The 26,234-nt window shown below is 45.3% G+C and overlaps 1 protein-coding gene across 2 annotated transcripts in view; it reads right to left on the reverse strand.

The window, feature by feature from the left end:
- Jazf1 (JAZF zinc finger 1) overlaps positions 1-26,234 on the reverse strand; it is a 322,765-nt gene that overhangs the window by 50,926 nt on the left and 245,605 nt on the right. For both annotated transcript variants that reach the window (XM_052721270.1, XM_052721271.1), the window contains one exon: positions 3,961-4,157. In XM_052721270.1, the coding sequence (XP_052577230.1) occupies positions 3,961-4,157 (197 nt within the window). The remainder of the gene's footprint in view (positions 1-3,960; positions 4,158-26,234) is intronic.

The raw sequence follows: 26,234 nt of genomic DNA on the forward strand, positions 1-26,234 counted from the left end.
TTAGTCATTAGACAATTTTCCTTGTCATCCTGTGTCCATGATTGACAACAGTACCCTACATCTAGATGCCATTTCACAGCTCTTCCAGAACTTTCTGCATGGAGGTTCTTATGCCTTCCCCGGAGTGCTATACACGTTCAAAACAGGGAGTTTCAATTTGCAAATGCCCATCCATCAATCAATCAAGAGAAAGATCAGAAGTTGGCCAATGGCAATCTAGATGGCTCAGCAGGTAAAAGGACTTCTGCCTAACCTTATGACCAAAGTTCAGTCCCTGGAACCCACAGTAGAAGGAGAGAACTGATTTCTGAAAGTTGTCCTCTATTTACACACACACACACACACACACACACACACACACACACACACACACACACACACACACACACACACACACACACACACACACAGAAAAAAAAAAAGCAAAAAAAAAACCCCAAACAAACAGATGTAACTTAAAGAAGTTGGCCAGTGCCTTTCAGCAGGTCCATAGACAATAGATCCAAATGCAGAACTTCCAGATTCCTGAACAGCAATCATTACAGGAATAATATTCAAGGAACAAGCTGGATATGGTAGTGCATGCTTATAACCCAGCACTCTGGAAGTGGAGCCAGGAGGATCATGAGTTCAAGGCTAGCTCAAAATAACCACGACAATGACCTCTTAAAGATGTCAGTGTAAATACTGGTTATCATGGAGTGGGCATACCAGAGAAACCACGTTCTCCGAAAAGGCAGACATGAATGGGAATGTGTGGAGCGACTCTCACAGAGGCTCCTTCTCCCGCACTTGGGTAGCAGTGCTCTCCCTGTGAGCCTGATGTCAGAACTGAGCACAGAATCACACAGAAAAAAACACAGTAAATGAATAGTAAACATGAATGTGAGCTGCCTCCCCCTTAGGAATTATTCTGATACTGCCATTTCTAAAGGACAAGGATGGGAAATGTTCTGACACTTTTGTTTCAGAGAACTGAATTGTGATCATCTTAATATTTCCCCATCTCGATGATTTCAACTTGGGCCTGTGGGTCAAGACCTGTATAACAAAGTGTTCACTTTTGATGAGACATGCCTTGCCCACCTGTTCATGTAGTGGCGGATTCTCCGAGAGACTGCAAAGCAAATGTCACTGCCAAAACCACCTAAAAACATTTGAAGAGGGAAGCTCCAGGCTGTTCAGAGAGCATAGCTTAAAAATATTTATAAATGAAATGCTCGACAAAGTGACCACTCCTCCCACCCCAGGATATACTATGAGTATGGAAGCTGAGGGGTGAATTCAGGAGGCAGAGCCGTGGGAAGTTATTTATAACCTGGCAGTGAAAATGACTAGAACCACATGCGCCAAGCAGAAAGGCCGACCTCCCTAACTACAGGTAAAATAACATTCAGAACAGTGGAAAACACCCACAGTCGATGCTGGGCAGGCCAGGGGTTTAAGGAACCATTTCCCCTGCTGATTTTTGATGTTTATGTGGAATGTTCTTCAAGCAGCAAATAACTTAACGGTGATTCTGACAGACTGAAAATGATACATCTTTCCCAGGACATAAATTAATTCTTTTGGTGGGAAATTGCTAAAATGGACAGGGTGTTACAAAAATTTCTTTATGACTGAAGGAAAAGAAATGATTCCATTTCTTCCGAACATTCTTACATGAAAAATAATAAACTCTCACTTCAAACTGTCCCGATATTCACAGGGCTCACGGTGCCTGTTACTAATTGGGGCAGTCCTGTTTATCTGGTGTTGGCCATGAGTCAGTCCTCATTACCTCAAGTATGAAACACATTCTGCTGGAGACTGCTTGCCCCTACAATTCATATTCCATATGAATAAATACTATAGAGGACCACAGAGAAGAGGACCCAGCACTTTCAATGCCCCATTCTGCTCTTCAGACTTACATGGAAAACACCAAGCAAAGATTCTGGAAGCCACTGTTCACAAAACAGAAAGTAGGAGGATCCTGAGGTCACACCCCCCCCCCCTCCATGACCCAAAACCTCCCAACAACGCTGGGAGACTAGTCCTTGAACACTTGGCAATCCAGAGCACTTTGTGACTTGCTTAAGCTAATAGCGTTTCTGAAGAAAGAACTCGGAGGAAATTCTGGTCCTTGCTTGCTTGTCCACACTTGTTCAAAGTGTGGATAAACGAAGGATATCCATCTCTCATGAGATGGCAGTGCCCCCAGAAAGGTCCCCTAATTACAGCCATTCAGACTGGGGACTGTCCAGGGTCTTTCCTTGGAGTATAATTATGCATATTAAGTCTCACACTAAGGACTCTCCTTTAATTTTGTTGAACCTAGCATCTTCCCAGACACTGGAGGGTCCTTTACCCCAATATTTTGTGAATTAATTAATTAATGTGCAAAATGTATTTTGAGAAGTACAACTCTGGCCACCTCCCTTGATAGGAGATGGAGAAAGGGGAAATATGGGACCTGTACATCTCAGTCAAGGAGGTGATGCTAAGGAGATGCTGGTGCCCTCTGAAATGGCTTATCTTTTCTCTTAGAATTGCCCAGAATCTCTAAAGAGCCATGGTGATGTAGGCTCTGCCACCACCTCAGCTGCCTCCTCAGTGTGGCAGTGTGGCCTGCTGTGGGACACACAGGCTTTCCCACATGAAGCTGCTGTACAGTGGAGCACACTTCTTTCCCTCTTTTCCAGGGACACTCCTTCCTCCCTCACTGTGCCTTACTGACTCCACTGTCTTTCCACAAGCCTCTTCTTCCATTGTTAGCGACTCTGGAAGTGCTCACGTCACCCAGTTCTAGATAACAATGTACTTACTCGGGTTCTTCTTTAATTAATGATAGCCCATATTCCTACAATGGGAGCGGAGAGAATCTGCCCCCTGCTTCTCAGATAAGACAAAGAAGGTCCTTCCCAGCCCCCACTCCTTATTTACACCCCTGCCCTGAAGTGAGGCATATGATCAGCTTGGGGACTGCAGTGCTCTGGGATGCTCTCACCCTGGTGTGAGTTTAGAAGGATGGTATGGGAAACAAATGAATCTGGGAAAGATGTACTAAGAAACTCAATTGTCAGGGACCCAAGTTTCCCATCCCACAGTCTGCTTTATGCAGGGATTGAGTTGGTATTTTTATCTTCGGCTTTGACCCTACTTCAGTGTTTAATCGCCACCACACTTGAGAAGATGCCAACATCTTCTACCAGGTGTAAGACTGAGACAGGGCCTGCTCACTTCCGTAGTTCAGTGTCTGACATGTAGAAGGTGTATGCTTTTGTTCCTCATTTTATTATGAAAAATTTCAAGAATAAGCAAAAATAAGGAGACAGGTATAAAGAATGTTCCAGCGCCCACTGTGTACGGGTGAACTGGCAGGGTGCCTCATCCTTGTCAGGCCAAGAAAACGAGCAGATGAAACATGATTGCTAGTTCACACAAAACGGTAAGGTCTTAAAACCTATAAAACTATCTGTAGGCGGAAGTTTCTTTCCCGCCTGCCTGTTCCCAAATACCTAGCAGCCACTTCCCAAATAATTGACTTGGAATCTTAATATTACTTATAAATGCTCAGCCGGTAGCTCTGGCTTATTACTAACTAGCTCTTACACTTAAATTAAACCATAATTCTTATCTATGTTTAGACATGGGGCGTGGTACCTTTTCTCAATACAACATTCTCATTTTGCTTCCTTTATGTCTGGCTGGAGACCCCTTGATTTCCCCTTCCTCTTCCCAGAATTCTCCTAATCTGTTCACCCTGCCTATACTTCCTGTCTGGCTACTGGCCAATCAGCGTTTTATTAAACCAATTCGAATGACAAATCTTGGCAGTGTACAAGAGCGTTACCCCATAGCAACCATCACCATAGACAGGCACATACTGCATAACTCCTTAAAGATAACAAATAGATGAGTGGACACACAGTGCAAAGGTCAGAGTTGTGGGTCTGAGTCCCCAGCGAAGGGCCTTACCTGTTGGAGTGCTGCTGCGGAATGAAGAGGAGGGAGTGATGGGCGGGGTCACAGGGGGAGTAAGGCTTCCGCTGCTATGACGTGGTGGCGTGGACACATTCCCTCGAGACACGGAGCTGGACAGGGTCAGTGAAAGCTTCGGCTGAATCTTCTTCTTCAAGGACTCCTGTTCTCTGCGTGCAGCATCTGTCATGAATCTGAAATGATAGTTGCAGGTGATCAGTCAAGGCCTCAGAGGAAGGCATGAGACAGTGGAGTTTGATGGATGCTCTGTCCTGGGGAAAATACTTGGGGGCAGGTTGGTTCCATTGGAAGTCTCATGAAAACTTGCCCTTTCCTATGCAGTGAAGTATCTTCCTAGCTTGTTGCTTTTGAGTGTCCTCCAAATTGGGCCATAGTTTTGCCAGGAAACCTTGATACAGATCCATAATCACCTCACTGTCTTCTGGTGTTAATAGCTTTTCTCGTGGGAGATTCTCTCTCCTCCCACCTGGAGGAAGCCATCTATTTATCTGTAAGTCCCTGGCCATTCCTGGGCTGGGAGCGTCCATCCTACAGTAGTAAGTGCTCAAACCACTGACCGATGCTTAACAGCCATGGTCTCATCTCTGTCTGTTCTCTTTAAACATTTTTTTCTTCTAGACTCTTCTAGACTCTCATACTGTTATTGGAATTGAGATGCTTCTGGTTACCTGAAGCCTGAGCACACTGCCAAGCTCTGCTAGGCCAATGGCTGCAGAACAGCTGTGCTCGACAGCTCAAGCACAGTCAAGAGGCATGAGAGCAGGAGGAAGAGGAAGGTCACCCCACCCTGCCCATGGGCCTGCTTAAGTTCTGTTTTTCCTTATCAGAAAGGAGGCCTTATGCCCTGCTCGCCTCATCTGGACATTTCAAAGGTGTTCTCCCAATGTCTGTTCTCTTATTCCTGTATAATCTAATGTTTCATAAGTCCATGTAGCATGAGACACAAGACAATCTGGAAATGGTAGTCTTTACCTAAAAACCAAACACTTCCCACATTATTGGCAGACAGACTTTGTCAGCTGCATTTATGGACATGGTCATGATTAGCAGAGTGACTAGAGAATAGGAAAGCATTCAGGTGATAACAGACACTTGTGTCTACCTGGGCTGTGAGGTGGAATACTCCGGTGCCTCTCAAGTCTTCTCTATCAGTTGTAGTCTGACCAGTTCAATACAAGTCACTGTAAACTAATTGCATTGTACTACATCATGGTATCTCACCAAATCCACTTCATTCTGCTTACAAAACTCCAGAGTGTTTTTCTTCACAATGCTACAAATTTTGGAAGTTAACAGATGGTTCTTAGAGTCAATTAAACACCAAACAAAACAATAGTAATACTGTGCCAGTGTCTTTAAATTCCTACTTTTATATTTGGACCAAAGATGGCTCACTCCTAGCCATGTGTGGTGGTGCACACCTTTCATCCCAGCACTCAGGAGGCAGAGGCAGGTGGATCTCTGTGAGTTCAAGACTTGCCTGGTCTACAAAGTGAGTTCCAGGGCAGCCAAGACTGTTACACAGAGAAATCCTGTTGGAAAACCCAAAAGAGATGGCCCACTCCTTAAATGATCCCTGCAACAAGATCCAGATATACAAAGTGACCTTTCTATGTTGCGCTGCACAGGAATAAAGCTACACACTTTGACTGAGTTCTTAGGTCTGGCGCTATAAGTTGGGCATGGTTTACATGACGTGATTGAACAAGGAGCCTCAGTGTAACAAGGACTGTTTGCACCCAGGAACCCGAACTGGTTGATTCTCAGGTGAAAATTTGGTTGCTTTCCTCCTCTCCCCCAAACCTCCACTCAAAATACAGGTGCTCAGGAGAAAAAAGAAGGCAATGAACTGTGGCTTCCTCTTCTTATTTCAAGTGTAACCACTAACTGGCACAGTGCCAAGTGTCTCACATTGGGGTGTACTGTGTGCCAGAGAGTGGACAAAATCACAGCTGAACTACACAGCTTCTTCCAGGAAGACCAATTGTCCTCAGTGGTGGGTAATTCATATAGTAAGATAAACACAAGTATTTCATTGGGCAGAACCAAGTGGGCAGCTTGTCCTTTTGTGAAGAGTGTGATATTTGGAGTCAGAAGGGCAGGGTTAACCCTACTGGATTACTTACTATGTATGTGACTTGAGGCAAAGTGACAAATCTCCCAAACTTTAGCCTTATTCTCTGTAGAATGAGAATACAGGCTGACAGCTCTTAGCGGATGAGATTGAGACCAGAAAATTTAAAAGGGTTTTGAATTTTAGACTATTTGCACAGACATTATCAATTGAATATCACTAATAAGGAAGTCTGGCGTTTAGAGATTTTGGAGCATTTGGAGTTGGGGATGCTCAATCTGTAATGACTGCTGGTAAAGATACATCTTTCTATTGAAGAATTTGATCTTTGTTTAACTGGAAACCAGTTAAGCTGACATGTCAATATTCTTAAGAGATAACTATGAGCCTTGTCCTACATCACCACTGTGTATACTCACGGGAGGTCTGGTACTCTGACTGGGGATTTGCAACAGGCATCCTTGTGAGACAGGAGGTACCTCGGCTGGACTGGGGGTGGGGCCTCCATCGGCAGGCCATCTCCTGTCTGTGCTGTCTGGCCTGCAGCAGACTCAGACTTGATAGTGGACCACAGCCACTGCAGAGGTCTTTGTGAGGACTGAAGGTGGTGACCTGCCTGTCATTGTCATATAGCAGGTGACTCAAAAGTAGAAACTGGTATTCTACAAAGTGCCACAGAGCGGTTTGTCTTAGTACCTGGTCAGCCTCTCTCAATGACAAATTCTTTGAGTTGGTTCTAAAAGAACTTGAGTGAGCAGAAATCCCACCCGTGGAGTGATGGAAGTGAGTCTCGAGAGCGCATATTGTATCATATAGAAACTGTCCAGCATGCAAGAGGGTCTTCACCACTTTCTCTTTGGTTAAAATGAATCAATATCCCATCAATAAAAACAGAAGGAAAAGGCATCAACAAGTCATGCTTACTCTAAGAGTAAATAGCCTTCTTAGCTCAGCTACTAAGCAACTGTGGCCTAGCTCCTTCTTTCCCACACAGTTACACCCATAGGGTTTGGTTGGGGTACAGAAGACAATTTATCTTCAACTTGCTTTTTCTAAGGACTTTCTACAAGTGAGAACACAGCACTCCCGTTAAAAGCACCAAACACTGCCCACCCTCCTTCCCCTTAGTCTTCCCCAGCCATAAGTCATGGCAAAACTGACACACAAAACACAGAGCTGCATAACACACTTCCAGCAACTGATACACAAGCACACACACAGGAATGCCACACCAGCATGAGTTCCAGTTAAAATGGCCATTTCCCAAGCACAGTGGGTCTAGGCCTTCATTCGCCTTCCCCATTCTAACTTTTATGTTACTTGTTTTGGGGAAAGGGTTGACAGTGTCTAGTTATAGAGCTTGTGCTGACCTTGAACTGGCAATCCTCTTTTGTTGGTCTCCTAAGTCTTTCTCTGTATGAAGACTAAACTCTAAAGCTTTAAGTCATGTTCCATCAATATGCTTGTGAGTCAAGAGGTGGGCATGTTCCCAAAAACAAGGACCCATGGGGGATGCCAGTTAGAAGGCGGCGATGAGGAGGGTGGTTTCAGGCAAGAATGGAAGGCTCCCTGTCTGAGCTCCAACCAGGAGGGCAGCCCCAAGCCAGCCTCATATGGACATACCCTGGCATCCCGCAGACATGGCCTTTCCACCGCCGGGCTGGAAACACTCCCATGCTGTAGCAGAAAGGAGCTGAGGATGTCAAGGTCCTCTGGTCTGAGGAGCCTGCCTCAGGGGTGGACACCATCAGAGGTGCTCGGTGATCACAGGAGACAGGAGGAATTCAGAACTGGCAGAAACTGTGGTGAAGTCGTATCCCCAGTCTGATACACTCACTTTTCACGGTTACTGATGAGTGGGATGACCTGCTCAAGGCCACTGGGATTGGGGAGTGGCTGAGCTGGCAGGAAAGCTAGTCAAGACTTGAGACTGAATCAGTGGCTCCTATGGAGAACTGCTTGGTGACTTCGGCTTTAAAGATGTGCCACAAAGTTCTCAAGGGTTTGGTCTGGGGATGCACAAAGAGACCCCCCCTGGAGCTTACAGATTAGTAAGTGTGATGGTACCTGGGTGGGTGGTCAGAGGGGAGTCCTGGAAGTCTCAGCCAACCACTGCAGTGGCAACTGACTAGCTCCTGGAGACCCTGCTCTTCTGTCTTCAGAGTATATCCTAGAGAATTGGCTGGGTCTTCCTTCCCCATTTCCCTCTGCTCTGCAGTGGTACCAGCTGCGGCAGGTACTGGAACCAGATCATGCTGGCTTGTAAGGGCAAACCATTTTATTTCAGGGACTTTATAAATGGGCTGTGAAATACAACTATTATTAAATGTTAAATTATGTAAACTTATTATTAAATAAAAAGTATTAAAAACAAAGGTTCATTGGTTCTTAATTATCCTACTTCATTTTACTCTGACCTAGGACCTCAAGGTTACTCACATTAATGCTGAGCCTATTGGGTGAAAAGACACCACAGTATCTCGGTATTCTGTAGCACCCCAGTGGTAGCTTGGAACTGCCGCAGTAGGCATAGTTATAGAAATGGACAAATGTTACCATTCAGGACTTGTTCCTCTTCAGGAATTAGCTACTAAACATTAGTCAATAGACGTTGTAATCTTATTTTTAATGTGGAAAAAAGCATTCGAATCAGGCTCCTTGCCTACTCACTGAAGGAACTAGTCAGGGAAGGGATGAGGGAGAGACAATCCTTTTCTTTTTAGCATTATAAAAAGGAATACATCTCAACATATTTTTCTATGAATTTGTAGCATTTTTAAAATGATTTTTAAATTACAGGATACAGGCAAACAAGTAAATGAATTTATTTGAAAAGTTTAAAGAATAATGAAATTATGATCCATGTGCCCAACATTACCAGAAACTTTGAAATTTCTTTTATAACTTGTTTTCCCAAGAGAAATATTACCCAGATCCAAATATAGTTGATTTTTTCAGGATTTTTCTTTCTTTTATATATATATATATATATATATTACACATAGAGAAACTGAATGTTTTTTAAAGAAAAAGTAGTCACTGGAGACTTCATTCACTGTTGACTAACAGCCTGGAAGTCTGCGGTCAGCAAAGCAATGTTTTGATTTTGAAACTGAAGCTGCTGTAAGATTAATTTTAATTTTCCTACAAATCAGAAATGCCCAAGTGACCATAATTGAACACAGTCATTTGTAGTAATATTTGTTATTGTGAGGGGAAGTACATATTTCTTAAGTAAATTTTCAAGACTCCATTATAAACCTTTTAAGTCCTCAGACCACAGTGCTCACTCGGGCGGGGAGGTTAAATATGAACCACGAATGTAACGCAGGGGAAATGGTAGCTGCTGCTCCAGGGAGATCAGCTGCAGCCACAAACTCGGGAATGCACACACAGTACTTTTTGAAACCTGGGCAGACACTCCACTGCCATCTCACTCACCGGCCAGAACACTCATCTGTTCTTCAGGGGGTTGGGGGGGGCGTCACTTGGCTCTCAGTGACACTGGAGGCCCCTGAAATGGAAGTGACCACTTGAAACTATGGTGTTTCTTGGAAAAATCTGAAAGAATTTTTCAGATTTTCAAGAACTGGGTTTTATGGGACCGTAGGAAGTCTGAGCAGCGCCCCGTCAGGAGGCTGCCCTGCTGCTGAGTCCCAGCCCTGGTTCTCCTGCCTGCTGGTACGGAGGACTGTGGTTAGAGGGGCCGAAATGCCAAGAGCCCAGTCCTCTCACTAGAAACGATGCCCTGGGCTGTCTAGGAATACATCATCCTCTTGATTTCTCTGCCTTGGCTCTGGAGAGGAATCAAGCAGTTGGGGTACCCTTCCAACAGGAGGGGGCATGGGAGATACTCCCTGCGGTTAGCAGATGGAAATGGAGTTTCAGATTATAACCTGCCTTCCTCCACTGAGGAAGTTCACAAAGAAACTCAAGGCTCCAACCCCTCAGAAAGCATCAAGGCCACTGTGTTTCCCTTGAAGCTGTAAGCTTTGTTCGGCCTTTTAGTGGCCCTGTGGGCACTGCCACAAAGAGCAATTCTGTGGAACTGGGTGCCTTTGAGAAGAGCTTCTGACATGCTATGCTGCTTTAAGCAACTCATTCCCAGACAATAAGACCTTGGGCATGCCAAGGACGCCGCAGAGCCAGTGAGTCAGCAGAGCCATGCATGGGGCAGTGCCCCCAAGGCTCTGGGGAACAGCTCGGGACAGCAGGGACAGCTCAGTCATGATCCTGTGTGGTCTGTGGGTCAAAGATCTAGCCGTCACAGGTCTCCACGTAATGATGGTGTTCAGAGTCGCATCTGCCGGGAAAGCCAGGACTAGGTCTTCTGGTTTTAGCAGCTATTTGGTTAACACGACTAGCCAATGAAATAAGACTTGAGCTCAGCAAGCGTGACTGCAGCTCGTCATAGCTCCTTCATGAACAGAATGGTCTTTTCTTGTGACCTAGGGCCCTAGCAAGTCATTTCAATAAAGAGAAAACGTGAACACTTAAGTAAAACCAACTTCAGAAAGGTTTTTAAAAAGCTTTGAACAATCCTGTTTATTTCTGTCCCAGAGTCCTCTTTTGCTTGACCCGAAGCCCTGGAGAGACTGATAAACTTTATAAAACTTTGCAGTATCAAGTGAACTGGGGTCTTTTAACATGCTGCCATTAGGGCTGGAGAGGGCTCAGCAGTCAGGAGTGAATACTGTTCTTCCAGAGTTTGATTCCTGGCATTGATTTCAGGCTGCTCATAAAAGCCCATGACTCCTGCTCCAGGGGATCTGATGTCCTCTTCTGGCCTCCTTGGGCACTGTATTCATTGTGCAGAAGCCCACACACGTACATGTAATTTTAAAAAATAGTATAAAATTTAAAAGCATGCTGCCACTAAAATGTTAATGCAAAATAGTCAACTGAAGGCAGCAGCAGGGGAAAGCTGCTCCACCCCAGAGCCTTGCTGTCCCCACAGGGTGTGTGCGTGTGTGCGTGCGTGCGTGTGTGTGCGTGCGTGTGCGTGTGTGTTATCCTGCACTCGCCTCCACTGTGGGCATCCTCTGGAAGGACCAGCAATCAAGTACCACAACATCTACCAACAGCCTTGCTACTGCGGAGGCACTATTTCTTCACAAACTTATGTGGACAGATCTTTGAGTAGCTCTGAGACAATCTGTGGATAAAGAAGGAGGAGGCACACCTCTGTCCTCTCAGACTTAGCCAATTCTGCCTATAAGACAGGGGGGAAAGAGGAGGGCTAGAAGGATGACAAACAGGGAAAAAACGGCCTTTCTCTTTCTCTTTGCTTTCTGTTTCTCTCTGTGTGGAACTGAGGAACAAAGCCTGGGCTTCACACATTCCATGCCAGCCTCCTGCCACTGAGCTAGCCCTCCAACCTCTGCAATAACTTTTTCTGGGTAATTCCTTCTTGCTCTTCTTTACTCAGACATTATAACAACAGTACATAGAAAAGTGTACTTCAAGTTTTCTGACCTAGAGAAGGCATAATATAAAATTTCTCTTGATCATTATTCAATAATCGCATCATATATACATATGTAACATATAATTTGTAACAATATATTACTGATAATTATAGATAAAAAGTATTATAAATACTCACGAAAAAGATCCAACTTAGTTTTCTTTTTTTTTTTTTAAGATTTATTTATTTAGTATACAGTGTTCTGTCTGCATGTCTGCCTGCAGGCCAGAAGAGGGCACCAGATCTCATTGCAGATGGTTGTGAGCTACCACGTGGTTGCTGGGAATTGAACTCAGGACCTTTGGAAGAGGCTAGTGCTCTTAACCTCTGAGCCATCTCTCCAGCCCCCAACTCCGTTTTCTTTTATTGTTAAAAATTCAATTTTATCATGGAAGGATGGCCGAGCGGTTAAGAGCATGTCTGCTATCACAGAGGACCTACATTCAACTCCCAGCACCCACACTGGGCAGCTCACAACCTCTAAGGTTCTCTGGCAAGCACCTGAACTCACATGTCTACACCACCCACACACATAATTAACATATAAAAAATAGATCTTTAAAAGTCTTCCGTTTTAAGGGTGGCTGAGCAAAGTGCACGCTTCCATGAGAAAAGATGACAGACACAAACACAGCCAGAGCCAGCAGCTTCTTCCAGGAACTGGGAAGAGTCAGCAAGCAACACAGGAGGCAGAGGATGCAGGATGACCCTGATCCCAGGCCGTGTGCTGCCCAGGAACCAGACAGCATACAGGCCTGTGTGCACGACCTTCTAGACGGCGCCATCCAGAGACCAGAGGCTGTTCTGTGGACAATACTTAGGATTTCCTCCAGCCTCACTTTCCCTCCCTCCCTGCCTCCCCTTTCTCTTACTTTTTATAAAAGCAGCATCTCACCCTACATTTAATCACTTAAGTGAAATCCATGCACCAAGGCTAGGCAACAGGAATCACAAACCCTGAGACACCATTTTTCTGGACAAACGCTGGCTATTTTCTTCAGCACTGTGGAGTATGCATATGGTCAGCTTTACTAGAGTGTAAGTACTGGCTTACTTGGGGTCCAGCAATCACCCTCGGAAGGCACAGTGAAGCCATTACTTTTTATTTAGCTTAGCCACAAGTAAATTAAGACATGGTCTTTTTTGTTGTTGTTGCTAAGAATAAACCAGTTCTAAGGGCTCCAGTACAGCCCTGCATTTGGAAGGCAGACCTACCCTGGAAACTCCCTGCCCCTCAACCCCCTAGCTTTCTCTGGACTGGGAGCAACGATAGCTGCTCCCCATCCAGGGTTTCATTGTTAATTTGACATCCGTGTAAAAACCAATGGACAAAACAAAGAACTGCTGTTTATGAGATGCTGTGGTCTAAAACTACAAACGGCTTTTCAGTTGTCCTGTTTCATCTTCTCTGAAAGCAAACTAAATTGGCTAACATTGCTAATGAGGTGTGGTGTGATTCTCCCCATAAACTGGAAGACACTTACTTTACTTTTCTGTTTTTTTTTTTTCAAGAGGGTTTGTGTATGTGTGTGTGTGTAGTGCTGCCTGTCTCAGAACGCTCTGTAGACCTCAAACTCACAGAGATCCACCTGCCTCTGCCTCCCAAGTGCTGGGATTAAAGGCGTGCACCACCACTACCTAGTTGGAAGAAGTTTAAAAATAGGAGAAAAGAAATCGAATCTAGGATCTCTTGGAGTTTTGTTATGGTTTATATGCAGTATATATGCAACACTGCCTGGGGCATATTCCTAATTTGATTTGCTTGGTTTTCTGAGCCTTGAAAAATTTACCCTTTCTGGACTTGGGTCCCTTATTATAAACCAGACATGATCCCAAGATCTCACAGAAGCTGCTGTCAAGACCTTAGAAGGCGAACACATGAGAAGCACTTGGCCTGCTTAGGAATACCCATCAGGGCATCTCATGGGCATGGCATTTCCATGGGTATTGGTTTTTCCTGACCGTCACCCTGGAATTAGGAGAAACTATTCGTAAGTGTCACAGCCATCCGGTTGGGCAATTCCTACAGAAAGTCACTTTCTGGGAAGCTACATAGTTCAGAGAAGGGCTGAGGTAAAGTAGCTGAATTTGCAATGAGAAGGCTCCATTTTCATATACAAGTGTTTCATGCTGTCTGAACTTGGACTTAGGTGGGCGCCTCCTGTCTCAGTTCCCAGCCCCCAAAGTGGATACTCAGTGGGGTCTCAGAGGTTAGTGAAATGGCGTGTGAAAAAGGGAGAAGGGGAAAAGTTGGTGGAGGATCTTCCATATAAGATCTTCCGTGTATTTTGTTTTTGTGGTATGATCACTCAGGTGCCAGTCACCATGAGCTCTGCTCCAGATGTGTGGCTAATAGTTCACAGCCTCCTTGTCCGCTGTTTTCTTTTTCCAACTGCAAATTTCCCCAGTCGTCCACAGTGCTAGCCACCCATGCCAATGGGGACGACACACAGCGGAGAGGGGTGACCCCTACCCCCTGACAGTTCTGCTGGATCTCAGCCTAGGCTTAATTGAACTGGCAATGACTGAAGACTGAAGATGGCGGACTCAATGCCTGAGAGAAAAGGCAGGATATGCCCCAAACCAGAGCTGCCCCAAAGGTGAGCAGGAACACCAAGCAGACACACAGCAGCTATTCATGAGTGTATTACAGAAAGAGGGACTGAGGATCGTGGTGGAACAATGACATGGGAGCAAGCAAGCTGGTTAAGACCAGGAACCAACAAGATGGAGACCAGTCTGCCATGGATTATCCTTGAGTCTCAATATACTTCACTCAAATTCGCTACCATTGTCAGATCTCTGCTAGAGGGAGCTGTAACACAAATCTAGGTATATTTTGAGCTGTGTGTAAAAAGTAATACGTGCTCTGGAAGTTTCTTCTCTTTACCAGATAAATCATGAATGCCCAAAAGCTGTCCCAGAAAAAGCATGAATACTCAAGTCCTTTCTGCCCAGGGCTGCTCTGGCTATGGAGATGCCTGCTGTACTTCTTTTCTGCAGGCAACTTCCATCTCTCCTTCATTTCAGAATTAGTCAAGTATGATTTTCATCTAACACAGTGGTTCTTAACCTGTGGGACGTGACCCCCCCCCCAGTCACATATCAGAGATCCTGCATATCAGATATTTATATTATGATTCACAGCAAAATTATAGTCATGAAGTAGCAATGAAAATAATTTTATGATTGGGGGTCACCACAACATGGGGAGCTGTATTAAAGGGTCACAGCATTAGAAAAGTTGAGAACCAAAGCTCTAACAGGAAAGGGAGGACCAACCTAGCCTCTGACATCATATGGGCAACTACTCAATGGACTTTATTTTTGTGGATACGTGTTGACTTATGTAGAGTTACAGTCAGTGGATTGTTTAGAAATATTGTGGCATTAACAGCATGTTTTCTTCTTAAAATCTTATTTATGTGTTCATGTGTGTCTGTGGGAGTGTCATGTGTGAGCTCATGTTGTATGTGTGCATGTCCACAGGGCCAGAAGTGGATGTTGGGTCCTTCGGAGCTGGAGTTACAAGAAGTTGTGAGTCACTAGATGTGGATGCTAGCAACTGAACTCGGGTCCTCTGGAAGGGCAGCATGGTCTCTTAACCTCTGAACCGTCTCCCCAGCTCCAACAGGATGTTTTCTTAGATGGATGAATCCACTTAGACAGTGAAACTATTTTGGGGGCCAAGTAGACTCCATACACGGGCTGTCCCTTAATATAGTGAAATGCACATGGGCATCTGAGACTCACAGATTTCAAGTTTCACAGGCCTCAGGGGCTTATATTTTTCCAAGGGTTTCCCCCCCTTTTTATTGCAAGAGTTCAGTTTAATTGCTCTGAAGAGTATTAAATCATATTCATGGGAGGCCATTGTTTTGGACTGAGCTCCTGCATTAGGATCCAGCGGACCAGTCCAAGCCAGAGCGCAGTCACTCCTGTTAGGTGACACTAATCCAAGTGACCCTTGAACAGGTCAGTTTTCCCCAAAATAAGCAGCTTACTAACCAGTCAAAAGAGCTGGCTTGAGCCGGCTTTCCTGGAATCTCAGGACCAGTCCCCTCTGCTTAACCCCACAAGGGAAGTAACTTGAGCCAATCCGCTTTCATGTCCCCTTTGCCCTTTACAGTCCTTTCTGCCCACGGAGCCAACCTCCTCACACCAGAACAAGTCATCTTCTGCAGAATGGGCTGCTGTGTCACCCATGTGTCACCCCAGAATTGCTAATAAACGTCAATTAGATCTTTCAGGTTCGTATAGCCATGCTCTTTGCCTTTGGTGTTCTGTTTTCCAGGAGGCTGGCCTCTCGTCAAAGTGTTTAGGTATGCAGTCACTCAGGAAAGCACACATGAATAATCTTACTTTAAAGAAATGTGACTGTTTCTCCCTCTTCCTCGTCTCTTCCTCTTCCTGCTGAGGAATTTGTGAGTGGAGGAATCCTTGACAAACTAAACCACATGTGGAGAGTATAAGGAGGCTGATGGCTGTGACAGTTTAAGCATTTTAGTAGAGAAGTTTTTAAAATGCACAAACACTCTGTTTTTGTGCTGCACACTCTGGACGTCTTCCTTCTTCTTCACTGACTTTCTCCCTTTCTTGATCATGATTATTGATCATTCACATATTTTTCATCTTGTGCTCACAAAGTCCTTTAAAAATACATGGGGATTACTACCAGAAAGAGAGGGGAGAGGAATCAAGGGAGGGGGAAATTTCAAACAGCCTCCAAAACCGAGTAAGATGGTTCGTAGCGGCGTAACTGCAGGGGCGCAGTGGTGACACACTGCAACGCTTGCTAAGTTTGAGCACTGCTGGAGTGGACGCCACTGAGTTATACCGAAGACCCATTCATCCGGAAGGTCTGAGTCAATGGTTCCCAGGTCTTTCAGGAATGGAGGCTCTGCTGCAGTGCAGACAGGAAGCTGCTCTGCATTGCATGGTGGTACTTTTGCTATTCTTGAAGTTGAGGAGCAAAAAGGAATGTCCCAAAGCCACTATTTAGTAATCCTTTGAAATGAGTTTGTATTTCACAAGATCCCCTAGCCACCTTAACCCCACATGCTTCGCCCCATACACAGGCTCTATAAATAAGGGAATTTATAGGTTATTTGGAAGAAAAAGAGCAGGGTGTTTAAACTTTAAAAAATGTCACTGTACTTAACTGTTAATGAAGTGTGTGGAGGGGCCTCCAGCTCTTCTGCTGTTTGTAGCCAGCAGCCTTCATTTGCATGCCCTGGGCGCGCACTAATCCACACCATCGGGTGCTCCCCAGAAAAGCATGGGCCCCACAATACCATTCATCCCGCTGGTTTATTTAGCAAAGCCTTTCTTCACAGCACACACAGGCCTCCATTTCAGGCCAAGCTGATTACCCCAGATTCCTAATTAGTGTTAATTAAAGCTTTAATGGATTGCAGCCAGAATTTAAAAGCATGCCACCACCTTTAAAGACCCATTGCTGGTTCAGAGCAGGAATGAGCCAGGCCCAGACTTCCTATGGAGTGACTCGAGCTCCTGGGTACCTTGGCACACAACATGCAGGCCACGTCTGGTGACCTGGAGCCTCCTCATTCTGTTTTCACAAGAAAAACAAGTTGCCTGCTCCAATCCCTGAATGTCGACTGAAGCTATGGACATTTTCCGAGGAGGACATCTTTCAGTATTCCCCAAAAGGCTAGCCTCAGGGGGATTTCCCCACTCCTGTGATGGCTTGGGAAACAGGACAAAATACTCTAACTAAAAATAATTCCAAGGAAACCAATAAAAATTTTTTTAGGCCCCAAAAAAGCATTCTCATATTGATTCTGCTGCAGAGAATAGCTCAGAACATTCCTGATAAGTAAACCCCAAATTCAGCAGTTTAAATCTACACTTTTCTTATGTACTCTCTATCATATGGAAGCTGACTCATTCTTAAAATGGCCAGATTGAGTCATGAATATTCATAATACAGAAGGAAGAAGAGAAGGTGTGGGATTTAGTACGAACACACGACTGCCCAAGGAGACGATGAAGTCACAGGAGGTGTGACCCACCCAGCGTGGGTGCTGGGAACTGAACTTGGGTCCTGTGTAGTAGTGGCAAGTGTGCTTAACCACTGAGCCATCTCTCCAGATCTAGGATTCCCCCCCCTCCCCCCAGACAGGGTTTCTTTGTGTAGCCCTGGCTGTCCTGGATTTCACTCTGTAGACCAGGCTAGTCTCGAACTCATAGAGATCCGCCTGCCTCTGCCTCCCGAGTACTGGGATTAAAGGTGTGTGCCACCACCACCGGCCTAGGATTTTTCATTTTTAAAACAATTTTATTCATATTTGTTTTATGTGCACTGTTTTGTCTGCATGTATGTCTGTATGAGGGTGTCAGATCTCCTGGAACTGTTACAAACAGTTATGAGCTGCCATGTGGGTGCTGGGAATTGAACCTGGGTCCTCTGGAAGAGCAATCAGTGCTCTTAACTGCTGAGCCATCAAATGTAGGATTTTTAAAGAAGTCTATTTAGTGCATACTATGCTAGGGGGTTTGTTTCTGTTTTTGTTTTTTTCCCCCTGAGACAGACTGATCTCAATCTCATCATCTTTATGTAGATAAGGATGATAAGAACTTCTGATCCTCCTGCCTCCACCTCCCATGCTGAAGGTACAGGAATATGTCACCATGCCCAGTTTATGCAGTGCTGGGATTGAACCCATGGCTTTGTGCATGCTTGGTAAGCCCTCTGCTGTCAGCCAGTTTAACTTTCCACAGCCACAGGTGGCCAGCTGGGTCTGTGGGAAAGAGCACCGGAACAGGACTTTCTCCCATCACAGAAAGTTCCTCCCGCTGTGCTGTTTTCGCTGCTACGAAGAATTTTGTTTGGAAATGCCAAGACTTAAGTGGTGGTGAGACCCCAAGGCTGTCAACAAACAGGTTACATGCTGGAGGAGGAAACATGAAGGGCAAACATGGAAAGGTGGGTGACAGCTGAGGACGAGTCTGGGGACCACCCACCTTGTTCTTCAGAGAAATGGGAACCCTCCAAATTATTCCAGAGAGAAATAGTTTCTATACTTTCTTAAAAAAGGTTTAACACCTTATTTCTGTTATTTTTTTAAAAGGAGTATTTGGGGTACAAATAGGAAAAAATTATTTTTCCTATGTGTGTTGTGTATGTGTGTGGTGCAAGTACAATTGCATGTCTGTGTCTGTTTGTGCTCCTGCGGAGGCCAGAGAGACCGCCAGGGGTTTTCTCTCCATGGCTCTCTGCCTTTCTGCTTGTAGACAGGTCTTTAACTGGACCAGAAGCCTGCCTCTGCAGCCTGGTCTGCCAGCCAGAGCACTCTCGGGATCTGCCTTTCTGATAATGCTGGAGTCACTGGCATGTGCAGCCACGCTCAGCTTTTTACATGGAGCTGGGATTTGAACTCAGGTTCTCATGCTTTCAGAGTGAGTACTCTTACCCACAAAGCCATGTCCCTAGCCTCAAAAGATTCCTTTTGTAATGAAAAGCACCTTATTTATTTGTTTGTCTAGCATTTTGCACAAAGGTGTGTTTTCCTTCATGGCTGGGAATAACGGCACATTCTGTAATCTCATTTAGGGGGTGACGAAAGAGGGCTGGCTGTAGTGAGCTCAAAGGCAGCCTGGGATACAGGGATCCTGGCTCAAGACTCCAAGAGCAGCAAACAAGAACAAGCAAAAGCAAACCACAGCAGACGTGTCTTCCAGCCGGGCTGAAGTACATGGGCTACAGGAAAATGTCAGCACGGACGTGGAACTTGGCGCTTGGCGCAGGAAGAAGTAGCTGAAATTTAATTTCAAATTGCCCCACGAACTAAGTTAAAAACAAGACCTCTGGGGCTGAGGAGATGGCTCAGTGGGTAGAATACCTGCTGAGCAAACACCAAGGGCCTGGATTCAGCTCAGCAGCACCATAGCAAAGCTGGGTGTGGTGCCATTTGGTGGGGGGAAGACTCTGGATCTCAGGGGCTTGCTGGTTAGCCAGTCTCGCAGAAAGGCCACCCCGAGGTTCAATGAGAGACCCTGTCTCCAGAATAAGGTTAAGAGAGAGAGGAAGACACCTGACACTGACCTCTGATCTACATGTGTGCATACACAAGTGAGTGTGTTCACAGGTACACATGCAAACCCCTACACACACACACACAGAGGCAGACATATACAGACACACACACACACACACACACACACACACAGAGGCAGACATATACATATACAGACACACACACACACACACACACACACACACACACACACACTCACTCACACACACACACACATCTAATACAGGCCCCTCCTGCTGGGATCCCGAACAGAACTGTAGGCAGGCTTCACTCACCTCCCATCAGCCAGGGAATTCTGCACGAACTTATCTGACCCTGGATTTCTTACCCACTGAAGACCGCTAATTCTGTGCATATCTTCCTTATCAGAGTGAAAATTCGGTGTGCACCTTTGCTGTGGGATGTTCTGTATGGCAAATGTGTTGCTAATTAGTCAATAAATAAAACACTGATTGGCCATTGGCTAGGCAGGAAGTGTAGGCGGGACAAGGAGGAGAATAAAGCTGGGAAGTGGAAGGCTGAGTCAGAGAGACACTGCCAGCTGCCACGATGAGAAACAGCATGTGAAGATGCCGGTAAGCCACGAGCCATGTGGCAAGGTATAGATTTATAGAAATGGATTAATTTAAGCTGTAAGAACAGTTAGCAAGAAGCCTGCCACGGCCATACAGTTTGTAACCAATATAAGTCTCTGTGTTTACTTGGTCGGGTTTGAGCGGCTGTGGGACTGGCAGGTGAGAGAGATTTGTCCTGTGGGCCAGGCAGGAAAACTCTAGCTACACACCTTTGACCTTAATCTTGTAAAACTTGAGACCAAACTCTTGTTTACCCTCAAAGAGGATGAGAGAAATCCGAGGCCAGTTTCCTGGGTCGTCTGTACTCAGGGGATAAAAGGAGCCTTGGAGCTCATCCTCATTTCAAAAGGAAACTCGTACCTGCCAACGGCTGCAGGTGATGCAGGGGGCAGCTACAGCGTGCTAGTTGTTTATTTTAAAGGCAGAAAGGATGTACTCAACACTGCTGGCACGTGGTTTCTTATAAAGCACGTTGCCTGGCTATTTACTAAAATTGTCTCTACTCTTGAGAATTTCATACAAGTATACGATGAAATGTGATCAGACCCACCCTCTTCCTCCAGTCCCTTCTATACCGACAGCAAGTCCTCTTCCTGGCTGCTGCTGCTGCTCTTCCTGATAATGTGCTAAGTGCATGGGTCTGAGGTCAGCTGCTGGAGCATGGGAACCTACTAGTGGGGACAGCCTCACAGAATGATCTCTCTCCCCTAGCAGCTATCAACTGCCAATAGCTCCTCACTCTGGGGTGGGGCTTGGAGAGGATCTCCTCCATCTATGCCAACATCGAGCAGTTCTTTATAGGGAATGGTTAATTTTAACTGTCAAGGTGATACAATCTAGAGTCACCTGGAAGAGAGTCTCAAGAAGAGATTGTCTAGATTGGGTTGGTTTGTGGGCATGCCTGTTGGGGAAGTGTCTAAATTGTTAATGGAGGTGGGAAGATCCACCCACTGTGGGGGCCTCTCCTTGGACAGGAATCCTGAGATGTAAGAATGTAGACATTGAGCTGAGCACAAGCATTCACGCCTCTCTCTCTGCCCTTGACTGCAGCTGTGACTAGCTGTTTCCAGTTCCCGCCTTGACTTCCTGCAGTGACGGAGAACCTGGAACTGTGAGCTAGAATCAACCCTTTCTCCTCTAAGTTGTTTTGTTGGGTGTTTTATCACAGCGCCAGGAACCAAAACCAGGGCGGTGTGGTGACAATGTCAGCAAGACACTGGGGTCAAGATGAAGGTCACAACACGCAAACAAACTTAAAAAGCCAACGAAGACGTCGTTCTTTCTTTTCTTTTGTTAACCATTAATTTACAATGGAAGTTTGGTGGCTGTTCATACCACCCCACACACACACACCCCACACCCCCGTGGCCCTAAGGACACGTGCAAGATTTGGCAGAGGAATTCATGCTTCTTCACGGAATGCTGGAACCAGTCAGATGAAATGCCAGGGTTGCCTATTAAAACTGGGAAAGCCAGGGAGGGGGCAGCGAAGCCACCATGCCCCATCCTGGCGTTTCCAATCACTGCTGCTGAATTACACAGCCGGTCCTGGCCTCATTTACAAAATTAACCAGACTTTCACCAAGTCTGCATCACTCCCTGGGAGAGCATGGGGAATTTATGAAGAGACATTATATCTCTGAGGAGACTGGGGGGCCATTTAGCGGGTAATTCACTGAAAGGAACCCCAGTGTCTTTGAAGGAGTTAATTCACCTCCCGAGGCTGTGGGAGTTAGCTTCCTCTTCTGGCCTAACTCATGGGGGAAGGTGATTACAGAAGAGCTGACATGGTTTTTGAAACTTTTCTAACCACGAAATTCATTAAGAAAAGGGAAAACTCTATGATACCAGAGAAGGCCTGACTTCCTGGAGTCTTCCTAAAGGTCAGTGAGGTCTTTCCTATGGCCTGGCTTATCTTTGCTCTGAATGAGGAGAGCCCACATGTGAAGGGAGCTTGCTAGGTTTGGTCACCTGAGGGGCACCGAGGATGCACAGCCGTTAGCTTGTCTCTGCACTAAAATACCCCTTGCTCTTCATCAGGGCACAGTTCAGACCTATTCTTCTCCTCCACCTCCTGACTGATTCACATCTTCAGAAGGAGATGTTCAGTCCACTGCTGGAACCTTCCGGACTCATCATTACCCTTAAATTCCAGCAAATACACACCATTTCATGTCTGACCTGAGGTCCTCTTGCTCTCATTGAAGGCTACTGCCAGAGGGGGACAGGCAGACAAGAGAAACCTGCATCCATCCCCCAGCCCTGCCTGTGGCGGTCTCAGCCCCTCAGGCTGTCAGCTGTGACATAGGAGAAGGTTGTTCACTCATTTATTCTGTTAGTTCTGAAAGAATATCAAGAAACAGGTGTTCGTTCCCAGAGGGGTTGCCGTCCACGGCCTGAGAGGGGTGGAAGAGTCCAGAGGAATCTGCTCCGTGTCCTGCTGGCAGCCTGGCATGGGAGCCTACAGAAGGCACGGAGGGGCCTCAAGCACATGATTGGAAGCATGCTATAAATAAGATGAAGCTCAAGACACAGGACGATGATGGCTGGACAAGGGGACACACTAAGTCATGAACACTGTGAACTCTGTGCCTATCACTCCCGGAAGTCTTCATGCCTGTAATGAAACTGGAAAACTCTGCTCACCGACCCAGGAGGGTGCCTATGGCTGGCGTTTAACTTTGCCACTCTTCCTTGGTCTCCCACTTCTCAAAAAGGACAGAAGAGATCAATGTCCACCACATACAGGGTTCCTTCCCACTGTACCCATCTCTTCACACTTGAGTCCAGCTCAGGTCCCACTTTCTTACAGACCAGTGGTTCTCAACCTGTGGGTCATGACCCCCTTGGGCCAAATGACCCTTTCACAGGGGTCACTTAAGCCCTCAGGAAAACACAGAGATTTACATTACAATTCACAACAGTAGTAAAATTATAGTTATGAAGTAGCAAAGGAAATAATTTTATGGTTGGGGGTCACCACAACATGAAGAACGATATTAAAGGGTCACAGCAGTAGGAAGGTTGAGAACCACTGCTCTAGACTAAGGGCTCTTCTAGACTACAGAACCCACGACTGGCATGCTAATATAACTCATTTTTATTTTGTTTTATAACCAGAGCATCATTTATGTGAAGAATTTTAACTGGTGTAAGCATAGAAGCAGCCCCAGTAACCCAGAAGACGGCAACCCTCTTAGCCATTTTAGCTACAAATCATGGCTAAGAGTTTTCTGTGAGGCCAATTCCTTCACGTAGGCCCTATTAAAAAATAATTGCCATCTGCCAGACTCCCTTCTTTTTTTCATTAAACTGTCATTAATTACGGGTAACAACAAATTTCATTTGGATTTTATGGAGTAATTATAAAATAAACAGGGAGAACATCAAGCTTCCTGCTCTGTTGAAGGCAGGGAATCTTTATAATGCTCCATTCATAAGGCGGCCACGATAAGTACTCCATTCCATTTACTGTGATAATTATAACTCTCAGACTCATCCTTCCTTGGTTAACAAGTGTCTTCTTTCAGCTGAGTTCAGCCTGACTTCAGCATGGGTCAGTAGACTGTGAACCCGTCTTCGCTCTCGGGAACAATAGATCTTTTGTGGGTTATTGCATCATTCACGGAGGATGTTGCATAATTTGACCACTATGTCTTGAAGTTTTCATATTCCACATATATGACAATATATTATTGTAGAGTAATTAAAAATAGAGTGGGTTTTAATGTTCTGATTAGAGCAGGTTTATTGTCTGGATAAGGTGAAGTGCAAAGTTTTACTGATGCTTTTCAACTCCAACATTTAGGTTAAAACATTTGAAACAAGTCATTAATTTAATAACGTGTTCATCCACAACAAATCATAACTCATTTCTTTTTACTGCAGAAGTAATTGAGTAATGAATAATGAAAATCATCCCCCTGAAGAAGGGCAGTAAATATGTTGACTTTATTATTAATACTCAATTTTGGTTAATAAGGCAGCTATTAAATGTGAAACAGGATGGATCTAATTTATTGACTATTCAAGATAACAGTGAAATATTACCTAGTAAATACCTGGGTTCTTACAAGAGAAGATTTGATTCTAAACCAAGGGCTAGAATCCAACTGAGATGCCAGTTCTCACTGAAAACTCTATGACCTTAACCTGCTTCTCCCCGCACCTTAAATAATTTAAAGTAGGTGCATGTGCACACACGCAGGGACACTGGAGAGGGCCACACACCTCCTCTCTTTGTGTTGTAGTGAGCTGGAATTCTCTAGTGAATGAGTTCATGATCTAAGGGAAGGCTTGCTGCTGACATCTCAGAGGCAGTATTTAGTGACTGGTTGGAGAAAGGAAAAAGCCAATTCTCATTAACAGCAAAAGGGTTAGAGCAAGGGGTTTCCCACTCTACCCCTGTCAACAGGATTATAACTGATTCTCGTTATTCAGTATGGTGCTGAGTTCAAGAAGCCTGAACCACTACTCAGGGAAGCATGGGCTGAGATTCCTAGGAGCCTCTGGTCACTCTAATACTTGGGTTTTTGTTTTGTTTTGTTGAGACAGGGTTTCTCTGTGTAGCTCTGGCTGTCCTGGAATTCATTCTGTGGACCAGGTTGGCCTCAGGCTCACAGAGATCTGCCTACCTCTGCCTTCTGAGTACTGGGATTAAAGGTGTGTGCCACCACTGCTCGGCTCCAGTACTTATTTTATGTATGTTTCTGTTTATGGATACGCTATTGGTTCTCTGAAGTTGCAACCAGCTGCAGTGACTCATGTCTGGAGAAAGCTAATACTTGGATTTTCTCTATAAGGCACATCACCCCCCTCTTGTGCTTCCAGACACAAGACAAAATGTGGGACTAGTCTTGGGGAGCATATTCGTGAAAAGCCAACCAAAAGCATGAAACCTTGAAATAAAGTAAAAAGAGTGTCACCAAATGGACTGTGGAGGGGACTCTTGCTAGCAGGCACGCTGAAACAGGAGGACAGCGCCTCGCCCTCTCTGACCTCAAGCTGTGGGCCTGCACATGTTGACAAGTGACAACAAAATGCTTCAAGTAACAGGTCTGGGGTTACGTATAGATGTTCAGCAAGAAGGCAAACTTGCAAAAGCCCAGTCTACAGATAACATGGCCTGCCCGGGCCTTACACTGTGTGCTCCACCAGTCCCCTGCCTGCACGCTACACTCGCTTTCCTCTGCAGTTCTTCTCACTTAGGGGCCTTCTCAGTCCACACACTGCCTTCGGACAGCAGGAAGGGCTAGAACATACACTGATTATTCAATTAACCATGAAATTCATTTCTAGAAATCACTATCTTCTAGAACTGTACTAGACGTCAAAGCCTCAAATAAAACATGTGTTTGGGAACATCTCAAGAGACGGCCCAACATTTTCTTATTTGGATGTTTCAGAGAAGAGCTCCATTTAACTAGAGGTACATTGTATAACACCCTAAGTTTGCTAATGGCTCTAAAGTGACAGTGTCACTTGTGACCCCAAGACTTCCTGCTTGACCTTCAAAGGAAGAGTATTCACAGCTTAACACTAATGATGTGTGACATTTCTACAGGAGAAAATTGCAGTTCAATGACATCTCACACAACGACCTAGACTCGTAGATTCTCTTAAGGAGCATCAGTACTTATTTTAGAGGACACAAATTCCTACAGAGCAACAATGAGGCGCTTGAGAGAAACAACCTCCTGTGTCTCATAGAAGGGCTATGGGCTCTCAAACTCACTCTCTATTATTCTAGAACATAGCCAGGTCTGCTGATTGATGTCACTTGCCTGATACTCCTGAACATTTGATCACTCTTCCCTAGGTGTGGACACATTTTCCCAATACTTCCTTAACAAACAATTAGCTATCTACTAGGTACGAGGCAGTTTGGCTCCATGAGAATAGTTCAAGAAGCCCTGGTCCAAACTTGAGAACCTGACAGAAAGTGAACAAACAAAATATCAAAACCAAAGCTAACCAACTGAGCAGAAACTATCCAGTAGGAAAGGATGGGGTTTTAAAATACACCAAGGGGATTTCGGGTGGCAAGGGATGATAACTCCAGACTCACCCACAGG

This window comes from Peromyscus californicus, unplaced genomic scaffold (assembly GCF_007827085.1).
Source record: "Peromyscus californicus insignis strain IS unplaced genomic scaffold, ASM782708v3 Scaffold_6__1_contigs__length_162567912, whole genome shotgun sequence".
Taxonomy (NCBI): domain Eukaryota; kingdom Metazoa; phylum Chordata; class Mammalia; order Rodentia; family Cricetidae; genus Peromyscus; species Peromyscus californicus.